Here is an 18,420-nt window from a genome sequence, read left to right on the forward strand (position 1 = left end):
GCTAGTGCAAAATAATAAGACCTTAGTCTATAAAACCCAATAAAGCAGGAAAAGTGGGGAGAATGGAAGAGACAAAATCAAAGAAAAAGGATTTCTCTAACTACTTAATTTGTGGCACACTTGCATTTCCAAAGACTTATACAATCAGGCTACTTTACTGTTAGTTACCAATTTGGCATAAAGAGCTAAGCAAACAGGTTTTCTCCAAGGGCACTCACAGAGTTCACAATGCCAATTCAACAAAACTGGCTCAATTTCATTAAAAACCCAAGGGACCTTGATTAAAAAAAAAAAAAGACCTCTACAATAAAAATACAAAGCAGCAGGACATTCCATTCGACAGAAGGGTTTTTTCTTGTTTCAAAAACAAAAACACCATGAGAAAAAATGAAAATGCTATTTATTTTTATTACTTCACCTTTCATTTTAACACTCCCAAATTAAGCCAATTCTATGAACTACAAGCCTTCAGTAAGCATTTACCCTGAAAGCCTCACAAAATCCTGGCCACCTGGGGCCATTATCCAAGAGGGTACATTATCCAAGAGCTGTATTCAAGAATATTTTCCAATTCTTATACACACTCTTTCCAAACCAGACTGAAAAAAAAAAAAGAAGTAAATCCAACTGGCTAAAGGGGGAAGATTTCTGGTAGACAATTGGACTACTGTGTTGTAAATGAGCTTGTTCACACCTGCAGAATAATCTCACCAGCATAACCAATCCACCCTGAAATGCAGCCCTGTTGTCTAGAAAGGGGGATCTCTTTTTCTACAAGATGATATCTGTAACTGATAAACTCTTTGGATGAGAGAAGCAACAGCAGATGTGAAAGCCACATGGCCCTCTCTCTACAAAGCAGAACAGAAAGCAATGCTCAAAGAAATGATTTCTTAAACAGCAGTTCCCTATCAAGAGGAAGATTTTATCTTCTAATGCTGACTTTTTTTTATAAAGCAGCTATTAAACTGTATTCCAAGATTACAACTAACAGTACCCGGCTGAAATCCAGCAATCAGCCCCATCTAGCTACACTCTTATTTTCAGCTTTTGGGAATAGAGCCAATACGTAAAGTTAGATGCTAACAAATCAAACATCCAAGGAGGACAAAAGTCAATACAGGATTCCCTTGATTAATGGAAAAGATGTTTTCCAACCAAATTCCCTATAAAGTAAATTTCTATTGAATGAATCTTATTTTCTAATCCATCTTTATCATATACTGGAGATGTATTCTTCATAGGATCCCATAACTAGGGCAGGAAGGGCTTTCAGAGGCTGTCAATTCTTGCTATGAAAAAATCTATATTGATTCAATACAAATTCAAAAATCCATCCTGGTGTTTAAAAAAAGACCATTTAGAATATAGTAAAATGTTTAAAAAATAACTTCTCATTAAAATGGGTTTTTAAAAATACTGTGCTAAAATCTAGGGGAAAGACAGGTATCACTGGACCTGTGATTTCATTTGTATAGAGGGAACTCCTAGGTGAGGAAACACTCTCTACCAGTGCAGGTCAGTAATCTCTCTGCATCTTAAATTCTTTGACACAGTGGTGTCAAACTCAAATAAAAACAGGGCCACTCAATGAAACATACAGATTCCTACAGGCGACATATGGATTTAGAACATTACTTATTAGCATTATCTATGTTCTGTTGTAGGGCAGCTAAGTGGTACAGTGGATAGAATGCCAGACCTAGAATCAAGAAGATGTGAGTTCAAATCTAGCCTCAGATATTGGCTGGATAGCCCTGGAGTCACTTAACCTCTGTTTGCCTCAGCTTCTTCAATTGTAGTTGGGGATAATAATAATAATACCACCTACCTCCCAAGTGGAGAGCTAGGTGGCACAGTAGAAAGAGTGCTGGGCCTGGAGTCAGGAGGACTTGAGTTTAAATCTAGCCTCAGATAATTATTAGCTGTGTGACTTTGGGCAAGTCACTTAACCTTGTTTGCCTCAGTTTCTTGATATGCAAAATGAGCTGAAGAAGGAAATGGCAAACAGCTCCAGTATCTTTGCCAAGAAAATCCTCTGGTGTTCCTAAAATCCAAAGTTTAAGATCTTTTAAAGCAATTTTAGGAAAAGAAAATCGCCAACACTCCAAATCAAGAAAGTGGATCTTCTGAAGAAGATAACATAAGGATGCTTACAGAAATCACAGACTACATCAAGAGATCCAGAGCAATGAACTAAACTGAAGGGAGTTGAACCTATCATTTATTCTAAATGTAAACTCATGCCAAAGGGGAGTGCCTCCTAATTAGCTTTTGGTTAATGCATCTATCAATCATTTTTTTCTCTTTTCTCTTTCTTTCCCTCTTATTCCCCAAATTGTTGTAATTTCCTCTATGTAAGGTGCAATATTTTATACACCTCTAGTAAGAGAATCTTTATATGTATAAGCTACATATGTAGAATGATTCACTGGGGAGAACTGATGTGTTAATCTCCTAGAAACCCCAAGTGAGAAGATTTAACATGCTTGTTTCCCAAAGAATCAAAGGGGGGGATTGTGTGAAAGAAATTTGCTCCTCCTCTCCTGGGGTCACACACTTGACCTCACCTCTTGCCAATTGACCCAAAGGCCAGGATTGTGTGAAGGAAATCATTGGGTGAAATGAGCATCCAGGACAGAATGACAGCCAGAAAAATGGAACAGTAGAGTCAAGAGATCACTAGAGAGGGGGCTGGACAATCTTCCCTGCAATGCCCCCTGGACTGCCCCCCCAGCCCCCTGAGTGGCACAGACAAAACAGAAAGCTATAATTGGCTCCTGAGACATCACGTGTGAGAGTTAGTGGGTGGAGAATATAGATTTGATAAGCAGAGGTAAAAGTGGATTTCAGGCTCTTCCATAATTGTTGCTGACTGGACCAGCCTGAAGAATATGGTTAGGGAGCCCAAAATGGCAGCTGTAGAATAGCAAGCTAAATGAACCAATAAGGAAAATACCTTTTATATCTCTCTCTCCCATTTTTCCACCTTTTTCTCCTATGACTTTTGATTAATAAAATTATTTACGGCTCATAATTTTCACTCTTACACTGGTAAGATAAAATGATACAACAAAGAGTAAAAGAAAAAGCCCAGACTATAAGGTCTCCTTGAGATATCAAAAAAATGAAATTGTTCTTCTTGGAGGTTTGGGGCACCCTTTCACAAGCAAAGGCAGGAGGAGCACTTTTGGGGGGCTATAGAAAGAATTCATGTTTGGGTCTAGATGATCTCTGAAGTGCTTCTCCATCCCTGCGACTTGCAGAATTTTTTTTTCAATGTACACTCATTGTAGTATAATAGCAATCATAAAAGCTCTGGGAATTTCACAAAAGTCTTAAATCCTTTTTAATATTTCAAATTTTATGTCCTTTGGTTTTTGTGCATAATTCTCCATTATTTAAACATACTATACTCTTCTTAACATCTTTCTAGAGTCTGTGGATAGTTAGTTAACAAACTGCCTGAACATGATTTTTTTTTAACCTTTACCTTTTGTCTTACAAAAGATAATACATATTGGTTCCAAGGCAGAAAAGCAGAATGGGGTTAAGTGACTTGCCCAGGATCACACAGCTATTAAATGTCTAAGGTCACATTTGAACCCAGGTCCTCCCAACTCCAGGCCTTTTTCCACAAAACAGACAATTCTGGACCTTTTTGCTCTTTTTGTTTCCCATGTCATGGTTGATCTAACTCCCAGCTACCATGTCTCTTTTAGGGATGTGGCACACCAACAGCAGAAGCTACTGAACCTCAAAAAAGAGTGATTGTGTTGTGTAGTTTCTGTTACCTTGGCTGAATTATAACACACAGAACAGAAAGAGTTGGGTATCTGAGCTGACAATATGGCATGTAAAACACACAGTAGGTGCTTCAGAAAGGTTTACTGAATTGAATCAACAAAGGGGTAATGAGAAACGTTCAAATTCCTCAAAGCGTGATATGTGCTAGAATCAAGCTGCTGTTGTCCAGGTTCCTGTGCTAATAATCCCTGTGACAGTGGAGAGGCAGGGCTTACCTGAGCACACCTTCCCAGCTCAGTCCTGTCCAGGTACTGAAATATCTTCAAGGCCAGTTCATAAGGTAGCTGGATGTCAAAGAAGGGGATCTCGTTGATTTCATTCTGAAGAGGACAAAAAAGCATTAAAGCACAAGCTTCATATCCCACAGTATGAAAACAGCTTAGAATTAGTGGCCAGGTAATTACTGGGCATCCATTCTTAGGTAGTAACAACAGAGATCATGCGGTTTTATTCCACAGATCAGAAGCATGCAACTAATTCAGGGCTTAGCCACCTTTTTCAAATCCCCAACCCCTCGTGTAGACCCTGGCAAAGCCCCTGTGCCCTTCTAGGAACCCAGAGCCCAGTTCCCACAGTGCTTCAAAAAGCAAGAACAGGTTCCCACATTACACGCTAGGGAGCTCAGCAGGAGTCCGTGCAAAGGTTCACCCACTTCAAGGGATGGGGGGGGGTGACCCTGATTCCAAGGAGGCTGGAGCTGCCCATGGTTGAGAAAAGAGGCCTGAGAATCCAGGCATCCAGGAATGAGAAACAACCCTGGCTTCCAGGACAACTGCTGCTACCCCCAACTTGGAGGGTAAGACGCACACACTGAGGAAGGCTGATCTAATTCACTAAGTGTTTTCATTAGAAAAAAAGAGAGCAGGGTTGTGAAAAGGAATAAAAAGTAAATAAATAAAATGCTACTCTTAATTGAGGTAAATACTATCTTCCCTTCAGTGCTGGAAGAGCCCAGATTCCTAATGCACTCAGGGGAATACACTGGTTAACCTGAGTGAGCCAATGCAAACAAAGCATTTCTTCTCCTGTGTCATTTATTAATGCTGAGAAATTAGAGCTTGCGTGTCTTTAGTTAAGCAATTAGAGATGAGGTAACGGGCTCTATTGGAGAGGAAAGGCTGTCATGAAGAGCCTGCCTCCAAAGAGAAACCAAAGTGTCAAAATAGAAAGAAAAATAGACCCTTCACTCTCTCCCACATGCACCTGCTTCATTTCATTTTATACTGGGCAAAAAAATCATGCTTCTCATTACACCAGCAGGTATAGATTTAATAAAATGCAACCTTAACCATGACGGGCCAATCGCTAATTTGCCATTCCAAAGAAAACATCCCCATTCACTGTGTGGCTCTAGGCTCCAAAGAGACTACCTCAGCTTTTTAAGAAAATATGGTTCTACCAGGAGAACTCTGCACACAATAACAGTAATATAGTAAAGATGGATGATCAACTATTAAAGACTTGGCTACTCAGACCGTGATCCGAGACAATTCTAAAGAGTCCATGATGAAAACTGCTCTCCACATCCAGAGAGAACTGCTAAATTCTGAGTGCAGCTTGAAACAGACTTTTTAAAAACCTTTTTTTTTCTTGTTTTACTTTTTGTCTGAGTTTTCTTTTGCAATATAGCTAATGTGATTTCAAATCACTTGCTTCCTAAAGGGAAGGAAAGAGTTTGGAACTCAAGATTATTTTTTAAATGACTGCTAAAAAAAAAAAAAGACTTTATGTGAGGGCAGGTAGTTATCTCAGTAGGTTGAGAGCCAGGCCCAGAAATGGGAGGTCCTGAGTTCGGATATGGTCTTAGACACTTCCTAGCTGTGTGACCCTGGGCAAGTCACTTAACCCCCCATTGCTAAGCCCTTACCACTTTTCTAAATTGGAACCAATGACACAGAACTGATTCTAAATCAGATGGCAAGTGTTAAAAAAAAAACAACCAAAACTTTACATGTATTTGGAAATATTTAACAAAATGAATTAAAAGTATTTTTTAAATTAAACCTTAAAAAATATGGGTCTAAAGTACTTCGTTCCTTCCTCAGACTTAAATCTGCAGAATCCGTGGAAATGTTGCAGTTCATGTAGAAGCCTGAGGCATGTAGGACCACCAGCACAAAGACATAGAGACAAGAGCAGAGTTGTGTTTGAGGAAATGAGACTAGGCCTTTTGGCTGAATCATCAAGTGCAGGAGTGAAAAGAATAAGATTCAGCTAGAGTAAAACATCAGGAATCAAGTGTTACGGCCAGAGGGTATAGCCGAGCAAGAAGAAAGATTTGACAGTAATTTGTGGGGCAGAAAGGAAGAGAGATACCCTGCAGTGAAAAAGAAGCACTTAGTATACAAGAAAAGAATGCATGTGTGAACATGCCAAAGGGAAGGTCTTGACCAAAAAATAAAGGGAAGCCCCTTCATGAAACATGGCATTTCTCCAACGATGTTTTATTAGCCCCCAAGGAAATCAGGAAACAATTCCAAAGGGGTCCATGTGTGAGAGAGAAAAATGTGCAGAGGAAATTAATATAAATGCTCTAAGTTACTACTAAGGCTAGAATAGGCCTCTGGGAAAAAACACCAAGCAAACAGCAGTAGTTTATTCCTAGTATAGCACCTAGAGGGAATCCTTTCTGTTTTTCCTTAAGTACTGGACTGGGGCTAGCACAAGGTCCTCCACTCTAACTCACAGTTAAGGCAGGCAGAGGAGAGGGAAAATGTTCCTTTTATTATACAACCAGGGTATGTGCTGAAGGAAACCCCCTTTCTAAAGGAGTCTGGTCCCTGTCAGCAATGTAAGGCAATGCTGGGGCTTTCTTTCACCAAAGCCGACAGAGAATCCACTTCCTCATCTCTCACCTGGCGCTTCTCTGCTCTTTCTCCATGCCCCCCGGAAGCTCATTATTGAGATCATCACATCATCATTCTGTAAGGGCCCATCAGCCTCTGGAGTCTACCCTGAGCCTCTCAGATTAGGGGGTAGAGTCCATTTAAGAAAGGAGCTCAGTTCCTCGTTCCTCAATTTGCTGCTCCACTTTGGGACTTCTCTGACCCCTCCCCCAATACCTTGGATACTGATACTCCTCCTCCTCCTCCTCCTCCTCCTCTTCCCCACTTCCCACCCACACCTGCTTTTCAGGTTTTGGTGTCTTGCTGACCTCTCATTAGACTGTGAGCTCCTTGGGTGCAAGGACTGTCTTCCTTCTTTTTCCGTATTTGTACCCCTAGTGCTTAACACAATGCCTGAAACACAGCAGGCACTTAATTAATAAATGTTATTAACTACTCCCAAGTGGCTTCCTCAGCACACACTCTGGTCTGTTAACACACTGAAAACAGAGGTGACCTCCTTTCTACCCCAACCCACTCCCATTCCAAAAGGCCCAGTTTGGAGAGCATCATTACCTGTCCAGTTCCCCTGGGCCAGTTCCTTAGCGCCTTCCCCAAGCCCTCACTTTCCCTCAGCCCCCATCTCCGGTTCGCACACTGTACTGTGGCCCCTTCCCAAGACCTCTCTCATCTTCTCTCCACTACAGAGCCATGGCTCCAGTTCAGGCCATCAGTACTTCTTGCCTAGAGGACCACCATGACCTACTAATGGTCTCCCTGCCACAAGTCTCCCCTCCACACAGCTGATAGTGATTTCCCTGCAGCATTCATTCCATAAGCGACAGTGGCTCCCTATTACTTCTAGGTTACACACCTCTATTTGGCATTTAAAGCTCTTCCCAAACTAGCCCCTGCCTATCTTTCCAGGCTTTGATTACATTCCCTGCCCCTCTCCTCAGGATCTGATCCGGCCCTTCCTGGAAGGCTCCTGCTCCCCACATTCACTTTCTGGAACTCCCAGCTTCCTTCCAAGCATCTCCTTCTACCAGGGGCCCATCAGGCAGCCAGCTGCCAGTGCTTTCTACTCGAATTTACCCGGCCTTATGGAATGAAGGAACAAGCACATTTCTAGATGACACACTTTACAGGCCTGAAAGCCTGTATAAATATTAATATTGTACTTTATTTGCTTTATAGACTTCTTTTATGATTCTGTATAAGTACCTGCTGCCTTCATCAAATGCTCCTTGAGGACAAGGCATATCAGAGCTTTTTCTTTTTATCTTCAATGCTTACACAGTGTCTAGCACACAGTGAATAGAATGATTGATCAAGCATGAGGATCCCTTAAGTAGAATTCCTTACCCCTTGGGTCTATGATCCATGGTATCCATAAACCAATGGCAGTACCCAGGAGCTTCAGTGGCAATGGAATAGAGCTGCCAGTGAGGGAAATGTAGGCTTGTCGGTAAATCTTCCCAACAATTACAGCTATTCCCAATTGGGATGGGTTGCTAGAAGTCCACAGGCAGAAGCTAGAAAAATACTTGGAGATGCTCTAGTGAGGATTTTTATATGGATACGGGTTGGATTAGATGACTCCTGAGGTCTCTTCCAACTCTCAAATTAAAATTCATTGATTATGTGAATAGGCCTGAGATTCAGAAGCTATCCTCTTGGGGTGGCAGAGGTATTCCAGGAAATTTCGAGTAGTGGGCAAAAAGGAAGAATTTTTAAGCAAGTGGATTATCAGGAATTATCAGGGACATCTGACAGTAGAAAAAGGTATAGAAAGGTAGCTGACATCAGAGAGGTCTGAGATGAGTAGAAGGTAGGTATCAGAGAAAGTGTATACAACACTATGTAAGGGTGGTGGCAAGCAACAGGCAGAAGATAGAAGCAAACAGTTAACACAGTGAGCTACAAGAATGGAGTTCAAGGATAAAACTCCCCTGGTGAAGACTAAGGAGAATAAGGAGGGCCTTGATTATGAAGAACTGGGTACTAAACAGGGAAGCCTCAGACATGCTGAAAAGAGAGAAACAATGAGACAGGGACTTTGAAAACTGGGGTAGAAACACTTGGTCAGAAGAAACCAGAAAAGAACCTCAGTACTTGAACTAGGACACAAAGTCAAAATAAGACTAGCAACAGGCTTACTAGATATTGGGCCACTGGATTATAAATCTATGAGTCCTTATATGCCCCCTGCTTAGAATATTGACTGGTATCAGAACTTGGAGTAGAGACAAAAGGTAAAGGAAGCAGGCCAGCCATTACCACCAGGTAACCATTCTACTGAAAGCTGAGTATTTCCTTCCTCCTCTCTATCCAAGAAGCGAAAGCTCTTCTGATTCTAATATAAGCAATGCAGAGTTCCTGTACTAGGAGATGATGGAATGGCACTGATTTTGAGTGATCCAAAATTCAAATCAAATGAGATAATACAAATATAATTCTGTGCAAACCTGAAAGCACCATATCAATGTTATATTAATCATAAAAATAACTCAAGAATGTTTTCACGGATTTTTCACTGCACCAAATATTCCATCTCAAAACTACAGGGAATAAAAAACATGCAAAACATAGAGATTCAGCACGGAAGATCAAAATCACAAGAGAAGGTAATTTGGTATCTTTGGTCCATGTTGCCCTGTGTACTTCTCTGAGAGTATACAAGAGATGATTTCAGTGAACTCCGGGAAAGGAGCTTACTTCTTCATACTAATATTCAACAACAAAAGCAGATATTTCATCCATTTGTAAAATAGCCCATAGAAAATTAAATATAAAAGAATAAGAGTGGATAGTGACTTATCCTAGGATTGTTTCTATCTGAATTCCATAGAAAATGATAAGATGAGATCATAATCATCTGAAAGGTATTATACTTCCTACAGTAAACAAAACCCCATGGTGAAGGGGAAGAGAGTGGTGCTGAATGAGGCAATTTTTTCAAGTCTTATGGTTCTCTGCTTAAATAACTCTGCCAGAACCTTCTATCGGCTACAGAAGGACCAATCTGAAAAAGATAATGAGAACTCCCTCACACAACAAGGCTGTGGTTCAGACTATGAAGTAAACCATAACAGTGGTAGTCGAGTTCATCTTGGGGACTTCCTAGAGCTTCATTTAAACAAAAAGGAATCTGTACGTCTTCTTGCTATACAAACTAGCTTAGAGAAACATTTCCTTTGTTTACTCATCACATTTCCACTTGGATCATTTCTAACCAAGTAAAGTGTACTGCTGTCTACCACATACACCATCAATCCAATGATAACATCAGTAACTGTTGACTTAAAAAAGAAAACTGACAATTTCCTGCTTTGATGCCAAAATTCCAAAAATGGAGAAAAGCTATAAAGCTATCAGATACAGTAAAGAACTCGGTCACACTATAAAATATTAGTGACTACAATTTTTTTGAGGAATACTAATTAATCTCTAGAAGGAATATGGGGAAGTATGGTGTGATGAAAAGAGCATTTGAGTTGGAGTCTGGAGAGACTTAGATTTGAAGACACTTAACCTCTTGGAGCCTTGGTTCTCTCATCTGGAAAATGAAGATGATAATAATACCTACAGGATCTCCTTCCCAGGGATACTGGGAGGATCAAATGAGATAAAGTATGCCAAGTACTTAGCATACCTTAAGATGTTATAGAAATGTCAGCTACCATTATCATCTTATTTCATTAAAAATTGCCAAAGCAGAATTAGAGGGGTTCATCAGACTGTGAAGCTTTCTTCAGATTACAGAAAACACTTTTCCAACAGCACATCCAGTAACTATTGATAACAGATGAGGATTTTTTTTCAGTGACTCTTTTCCAAAATCAAACACATTTACATGTGTATTTAAAGGTAGAGAAGCCCCCCACAGTCTCTACTGTGTAGTAGGTCAAGCCCAAAACACAAAAGGGTAATGTTACTTTGTTACTTCAAAGTCACTCAGTACTTGATTTTCCCAAAGTCTACTGGCCTTATTCCAAAAGGCCTGGTAGAAATTGCAAAGAGATCCTTCCCCAGGGAGAGAGAGTTGCACTCCTATGTGCTAATGTAATACTAATTCTGTAAATGGATTAGTTTTGTGCCTTACTGTCAGAAATTTAATCTTCCCCCTCACTTTTTTTTTTAAACGGGATAATTAGGAAGAGCCAAATCAGTCAAAAGTGAAGAAATTGACTTTCTTCTTAATTTCTCCTCCAGTGTAAACCTTTAGGGAAAACAGGACAGAGAAAATTTCCCTAAGTATTTTTTTAAAGACAGAGAAAAGTTAACTATAACTAGGATCAAAAAATGTTTGTTCATGCAATTACAACAAAATACTATGCTTCTCCTTTCTAAGGCAGTTTATTTTTATTACTTTCACTATATGGCAAAAGCAAGTACACACGAGATATTAAGATCAGATGCAATGGATGAAGCCTGACACCGCAGACACCCTTGCGTGCTGATGAAAAATAATAGGATAACAAAAGTCTAAAACAATCAAAATTGAGTTTTTTATGTATTTCCATCATACCACCCACAGGTTTTCTTCAACCTAGGAGCTAGCTAGCATTTATATGGCATAAGATGTTATCTATCCCTCAACAACCTTGTGAGGTCAATATTATCATTATCCCACCTTTAGCATAGTGCCTGACACAGCACAGGCACTTAATAAATATTTACTGATTAACTGATTATCCCTTTTTTGCAAATGAGGAAACCGAGGCTGAGAAAGCAAAGTGCCCTACCCAGAATCACACAGCTAGTCAGGGTCTCAGGTAGGATATAAATTCAGGTATTCCAAGTCCAAGGCTCTACCCACCTAACTGAAATCTAATTTGTTCATTCAACAAGTACACATGGAGTACTTATTATGTAATCAGTACTGAGCTAAATGATACGGTCAATAGAGAAAAAGAATGACATGGTTCCTAATAAATATTTGTTGATTAAATGTAGGGCAATATAGGCAATCCCTAATTGTGAATATATTTCCTTTACCAATCTTTGCAAATTGGAACTCTTTTTCCCATTGGAATAATGCTATAAAAAGAGGGGTGGAGTTCCAGGTATAGCTGACCAAAGTCTATTTAACTCAGAATATAGATGAATGGTGGCACTATAGAACCTCATCACCACTATTCCATTCTTTCTGGAAGGAAATGAGTTCCAATTTCTGCCTGAAAGTGGCAGAAACATATCTTCCCTTCCCACAATAATATTCTAAGATGAAAAAATTCTCGAATACCTATGGGAGATATACACTCTTTGTCATCCCAAATAACAAGCCTTTCTCTAACAGAAGGTTCCTAGGGTGAGGGTAGAGCTTAGAAGGGAGGAAAGAGTAGAGGCCTGACATCTGAAAAGAGTGGAGCTTTGAGGAAAACAGTTAAATGACTTCCCCAGGGTCACATAGCCAGTGTCTGAGGCCAGATTTGAACTCAGAAAAATGAGACTTCCTGACTCCAAGCCTGGCACTTTATTCCCTGCTCCACTTAGTTACCCTTAAAGTGACCCACTTTTAAACCAAGCCAAAAGTACAAGGCCTGCTTATGCATAACTGTCACACAAACAAGTATAAATATATCACATGCTTTTACTACCGAGGGGGGAAAATGATTGTCAACCTGAGAAGTAAGGAAAAGCTTTACGGAGAGAGTAGCATCATCACTGATTTTGATTTACTTTTCTATTTCACACTAATCAGACCTGTAATTTATGCCTACATTTCTAAAATGTGTAAGTGAGGGAAATAATTTATTTCTACTTCAGGAATGGAAAAAGATTACAATTAAATTAACTGATCTGCAATCATAAATATGCTCATGATATGCTCTACTACTATAGATAATTTCAAATATTACCAGTGGCTGATATTGAAGAGTACTCATTAGAATAAAGATATTTTGCCTGACTCAAAAATATTAACCCCAAAGTCTGTATAGTATTGATGGTTGAGAAACAAGACTGATATCCACACATAAACAACCTTTTATTGAATGTCATACATTTTAAGGCCATGAACAGACGATGGATGGGTTTTTGGAGCTTTGGGAAAACAACTCTACAAGCAGCAACAACTCACATTCAAATACTATTTTAAGATGCTATTAATAACAAGAACTTTGGACGCTTTGGAGTTCAAATTCAAGTGCTGAGGCTTACTAGGTATGGAACTGTGAGATAATCACAAAACCCCTCAAGGCTTCTGTTTCCTCACCTGTAAAATGAGAATTTAACTAAATGATCTCTAAGACTCCCTCCTAGGATAAATACTATAATAATAATAAAAAAATAATTCCATTCAATCATAGTTTTTCACATGGACAGGCCTAAAGAGAAAAAGGTGAAAGTCAGGTAGAGCTCACCACAGCAGGGTTTCCTTCAATATTTAAATAAATTTGAATATTTAGGAATTAGCAGGTAGAAGTATGCTTCAGCTAAGCGGACACTACTGGGTGAAGATGGAGAAAGAACAGAAAAAGGGCACAGAAGGAAGGCGCCTGCTATCAGTGGCATTCTGCCCAGGAGTGTGACTGTCTTTTCTGCATTTGAGTAACTGAATACAAAGAAGAATATCAATTGCTCACTTAGTATATTCCTAACTCACCACCTAAGATGAGATGATTTCCAACTGCTATTATTAAAAGTTTCATGGGCAGAGACAACACTCAAAAGGAGTCACTGCTGAGTTCTTATTTCCATTGAATTGTGGCTGTCTATCAAGGCCCTGCCACTCTTGAAGTTCATTGCTCTTCCCAGGCAACACTTCACTCTATGATGAGGCAGCTCTTAAGTTACAAAGACTTGCATGTGCTCTCAAATGGGTGCAAGATGAAAGATCAAAAGACAGTTTAATTACTTTTCCCATGCTGGCAGTTTCCTCTCTAAAGAAAACTTTATACTGGAAAAGAATACATTTCACAACAATACAATTCACAACCAAAATTAGTGTGCCATTGCTAAAAGGAAAATAAAGCACGTTAGAGAAAGAATTTTCCTTTTGCACAATTGAGCTTTAATGAGGATCAATTCCCTTTCAGTATCTCATCAGAATCAATATTATTGATATTTCTATATAGACCCAAAAGGAAAGAAATATTTTCAGTTTCAAGAATCAAATCAATTCCTCTTCATAAGTGGTTCAAATAAGGATTCTCTGATAGAGAAAGCATGGAGAAAGAAGCAACATCATTATCAATTCAGTAAACTGAATGCATTAAGGGCCATCCAAGCCAAAGCAGTGCTCCTCAAAGTAAGAACTACAACTATATTTAGAGGCACACCACTGATGGTTACTGTGTCTTGGATAAACAGAGCTAAGAAGCTACCAATATTGGCTATTAGCCATGGTAGGGTTACTACCTAGAATAGGTCCTAGGTAGCCATGCCTCCGGACAGCTCCTTTGGGGAACTTGCCAACTTCAGGGGAATTTTGGTCCTAAATCTCACAGGACTTTTTCTTGCTGTTGCCTCTGATTCATCACAGTCTGCTCTAAATTCCAGTTATTAGTATCCATAAGTAATGTCCCTACTATTAGATTATACAACACGGCCTACTCTACTTCCTCATTGTGTCTCTATTACTTCTGACACATAAAAAGATTCATTCATTCAACAATCACTTTATTTCAATAATTTTGTAGGAAGGAAGGAGGGAGGGAGCTTTGTGGTTCCATGGATTGAGAGCCAGGCCTAGGGAGGGGAGGTCCTGAATTCAAATCTGAATGCAGACACTTCCTTAGCTGTGTGACCCTGGACTAGTCACGTAAGCCCCATTTCCTAGCCCTACTGCTCTGCCTTGGAACTCACACACATTATTGATTCTAAGACAGCAGGTAAGGGTTTAAAAAACACAAACCACAGATCAACAAAACCAACTAACATATCAACAAGAGTTGATCTAATTTGATAAGCAGTTTTCTATGCCTGTAGTCTCCTACCTCTGCAAAGAAGCAGAATTTTCTCCTCTCTCTTTATTTAGAGCCAAGCTTCAACAAGAATTTTATTGTGCCTTCTAGATGTTATGCACAAGGCTGCATGCTGGTGATACAAAAACAAAATAGTTCCTGGCCTCAAAGAGATTAAGTTAAAGGATTTCCACAAAGAAGGCACTTTCACCAGTAAAGTAGACAACAACCTTCTTTATATAATAAACAGTCAGCGTTCATATAGCGCTTTAAGTTTGCAAAATACTTTATGAATATTTCATTTAGTCCTAAATCCTCATAGCTCAGGCAGCAGATGCTATTATTCCCATTTTACAGATGAGGAAATTGAGACACTTGCACTTGTTCTCTCTCATGCCTAGAATGCTCTTCCTCTTCATCTCAGCCTTCCCTGGTTTCCTTCAAGTCTCAGCTAACATCTTCTCTTGTACAAGAAGCCTTTCCCAGTCCCCTTTAATGCTACCTCTGTTTGCTATTTTCAATGTATTTGTGGCTATATATTTGAATATAATTGATTGCTTACTATCTCCCCATTAGACTATGAGTCCTTTGAAGGCAGAGATTATCCTACCTTTCTTTGTGTCCCCAGCTAAAGTGCCTGGCACACAATCGGGGCTTAATAAATGCTTGGCATCTGACTGAGGCACTTCAGAGAGGTGAAGTGATTTGCCCAGGCTCTAATTCCAGACCTGAGACTCTATACACTCACCAAATACCACAAGTTTAGACATGGCAGCACCCTCTGAGAACCTGTCTTATCTGACCTCTTTGTGTTAAGGATGAAGAAAACAAAGCTTGAAAAAGTTAAGCAGTTTGCCCAAGCGCCCACAAGTAGGTTACAAGCAGCAACAGAGTCCAAATGGGAACCCAGGATCTCTTGATGCCAAACCCTGTTTTTTTTCAATGCTCCAACTGCCTCTGTCCTATGATGTCGTGGCCAAGCTTCTGTTGAAGGATCAGCTACAATAATCCTGCAACAAGAACACTCCCAGTGATCACCAAACACAAAGCCTGTTTGGTCTAGTTGATTTCCCAAGGCTCATACTCCAAAAGCAAGGCATTCAGGAACTCCAGGTCATTGTTATCACCACCACCATCATCACCATCACCACTGTAATCATCACTACCACCACCATCATCATCATCACTGACATTTAAATTTATTTTAAAAGTCACTTGGAATCTGGCAACTACAGGCACTAACCTGTCCTTATACTTTGACCTAGAGATTCTATTTCTGGTCTTATACCAAATGCCAAAGAGGGCATTAATAGAAATAAGTTCCCATCCCCGTGCACCAAAATACTTTTAACAGCATTTTTTTGTGTGTGAGAATAATGAATTAGAAACAGAGATATCCCTCCATTGAGGAATAGCTAAATAAACTGTAGTACATGAATGTAATGAAATATTCTAGTGTGGTAAGAAATGATAAATGAGGTGAATACAAAGAGCCATGGAAAAATATCTAGGAATTTATGTCCACAACATTTTGTAATAATTAAAATGTAAAAGAACAATCAACCACATATGCAAAAAGTCAAAAATAAATGTTGCAAAATTATAAAGATCCAGAATGACTGAAGGGTCTTAAGAGGATTCCCCCATGGTGGGAGGTCTCCAGGTGTTGCATTGCACAGGTTTATGGACTTTTTTCAAAAGTGGGTGCTCAATTGTGTTTAGTATTCTTTTGTCTTTTAAGTAATATTTGTTATATGGGATGACTCTTTGGGGAGAGTGTGGAGGATACTGGTGTGACAAAAGACATCTTCAAAAACTTTTAATTAAAAAATAAATGATGCTTTAAGTTTGAAAAGCAATTAACATGCCTATATCATTTCATCCTGTGAGATGAGTGGGGCTGGGGGTGGTTGGGATGTACCTCTCTCATTTCTTAAAGGTTGCATGTCACATTTGATGAGCCGGTTATGTGGGTCATTTCTGCTGACCTGTTTTGGGGGTTTGTTTGTTTTTTTGGTGAAAAATTTTAACACACTTGCTGGGGAGAATATTCCAGACAAGTGGGGTACACATTCCAGGGGTGGGGAAAAGAGCATATTACATGTAATGTAAAAGCAAACTGCATTGCTAAAGCTTTTTTGTAAATCATATTTACTGAAATTCTATATAATTTCATGATGGGCATTATATTCTGTAGTATTTAAATTTTCACATTTAAATTTGTCTACCTGCAGGAGAGGGAGAAAAGGCGGGGCCCGGGAGAGAGGAGGAGCGAGTTTTCAAACTGTAATTGGGCAAGGGGACCTCGGGAGGGAGTTTTAAACACAAACCCAGGACCCCAGGTCCAGGCCCTGGGGGAGGGGTGGCCAGCAGGTGCAGAGACACCTACCAGGTCTCGGATGAGCTGCTCCAGCAGCTGGTCTCCGCCAGCGCTTTCAGGGTGCTCGGGCTTGGGGGCTTCGGGGGTCGGGGGGATCCGTCCCTGTCTGGAGCAGGAGGGTTCCTCGGCAATCCCAGGTGAGGACGGGATTAGCGGGCTCTCCCCGCCCTCCAGGAGGCTCCGGGCCAGCTCGAAATAGCCGGTAGCAGCGCCCGGCCGCTGGGTACTTGGAGCCCCAGGAGCGGCCTGCACAGCCCCACAGAAGCTCCACTGCGACACCGGCTCAGGCTCGCGGGCTGTCCCCGCCGCCTCCTCCCCGCTCCGCCGCCGCCGCCTCTTGGCCGGGCCTTCGCGGAGGGCCAACTCCTCTCGCCAGCGGCGGCGGAACTCCTCCAGGCCGGCCTCTGCCATACAGGACGCTGACCCCAGCCTGGAGCTGGGTCCCCCTCACCACGACTGAGATTCTCACATGGGGCTCCCTCACCTCGAGAAAAAGGGGGTCCACCTTGCCCCCAAGAAAGAGAGGGATCCTCAACTGGAAAGCAGGGCCTCACTCCAAGATAAAAGGAGACCCTCACCCCGAGATAAAGCGGGATATTCACCTGAAGGACAAGGGACTCTCACTCCGAGATCGGGGGACCTTCCTTCAAGATAAAACCCTCACCACAATATCAGGAGGCACTGTCCCTCAAGATGGAGCCCCCTTAGATAAAGGGAACCCTCACCTCAAAATCAAGAGGGGAACTCACACTGAAATCAGAAAAGATCATCCTCAAAAAGAACGGTGCACATCCTGGGATCAAGGGGCCCTCACCCCAAGATAAAAGGCTTCTCTCCAAGTTAAAAGGGGGTTCCCACTCACTCCCACTTTAAAGGTTCTCCATTCCCCCCAAAAAAATCCCAGAGGGCGGTTGCATCCCCCAAGCCGGGCCGGTCCCACCTCCCTCCCTTGAACCCAGTTCAACTCGCTACCACGGGGAGCCCCCGAGGTCCCTGAAGCCCCCAGAGGTAAGACCCGTCTCCCCCAAGCCCAGTGCCGGAGTCCCCTCAGCAGCAGTTTTCCTAGGCGTCCTCCGAAACCGTCCCTCAAGGACAAGAGTCCGCCACCAGAGCCGGAAACCGGCGCCGCGGTCCTCGGGTTCCGGGCGGGTTCTGGGAGCTCCGGAGGTGCCTGAGCCCCTGGGTTCCGGGCAGCCTCCAAGCGCACGCGCGGCTCCGCCCCCTTTCCAGGCCCTCTCGCTGTCTGACATTTGCAGTAGGACCTAGCCTGGGATGAGACCCTGGGAGTTAGCTGTCTTTCCTCGAAAGCGAGGGAGCCGGATTTTACCCAGGCGTGGAGAGGGGCGGGGCAGTACCTGCATCAATCTGTCAACTGATACTTCGCGCGCCCTTTCTTTCCCCACAAACCAGTGGGAATTATCCCAGCGCAATCCCGCAGCCATTATTCATGTCGTGATGGATAGGACAACAAACTTGGAATCACCAGACCTGAGTTCGA

The 18,420-nt window shown here is 41.4% G+C and overlaps 1 protein-coding gene across 1 annotated transcript in view; it reads right to left on the reverse strand.

Annotated features, from left to right (window-relative positions):
- FBXW8 (F-box and WD repeat domain containing 8) overlaps positions 1-18,131 on the reverse strand; it is a 112,984-nt gene extending 94,853 nt beyond the window's left edge. The window contains exons 1-2 of the mRNA XM_001374789.3: positions 16,932-18,131; positions 4,023-4,127 (exon numbers count right to left, since the gene is read on the reverse strand). Coding sequence (XP_001374826.1) covers positions 4,023-4,127; positions 16,932-17,333 — 507 coding nt within the window. The 5' untranslated portion in view covers positions 17,334-18,131. The remainder of the gene's footprint in view (positions 1-4,022; positions 4,128-16,931) is intronic.
- Positions 18,132-18,420: the final 289 nt, after the last annotated feature.

Source organism: Monodelphis domestica, chromosome 3 (assembly GCF_027887165.1).
Source record: "Monodelphis domestica isolate mMonDom1 chromosome 3, mMonDom1.pri, whole genome shotgun sequence".
NCBI classification, from domain to species: Eukaryota; Metazoa; Chordata; class Mammalia; order Didelphimorphia; family Didelphidae; genus Monodelphis; species Monodelphis domestica.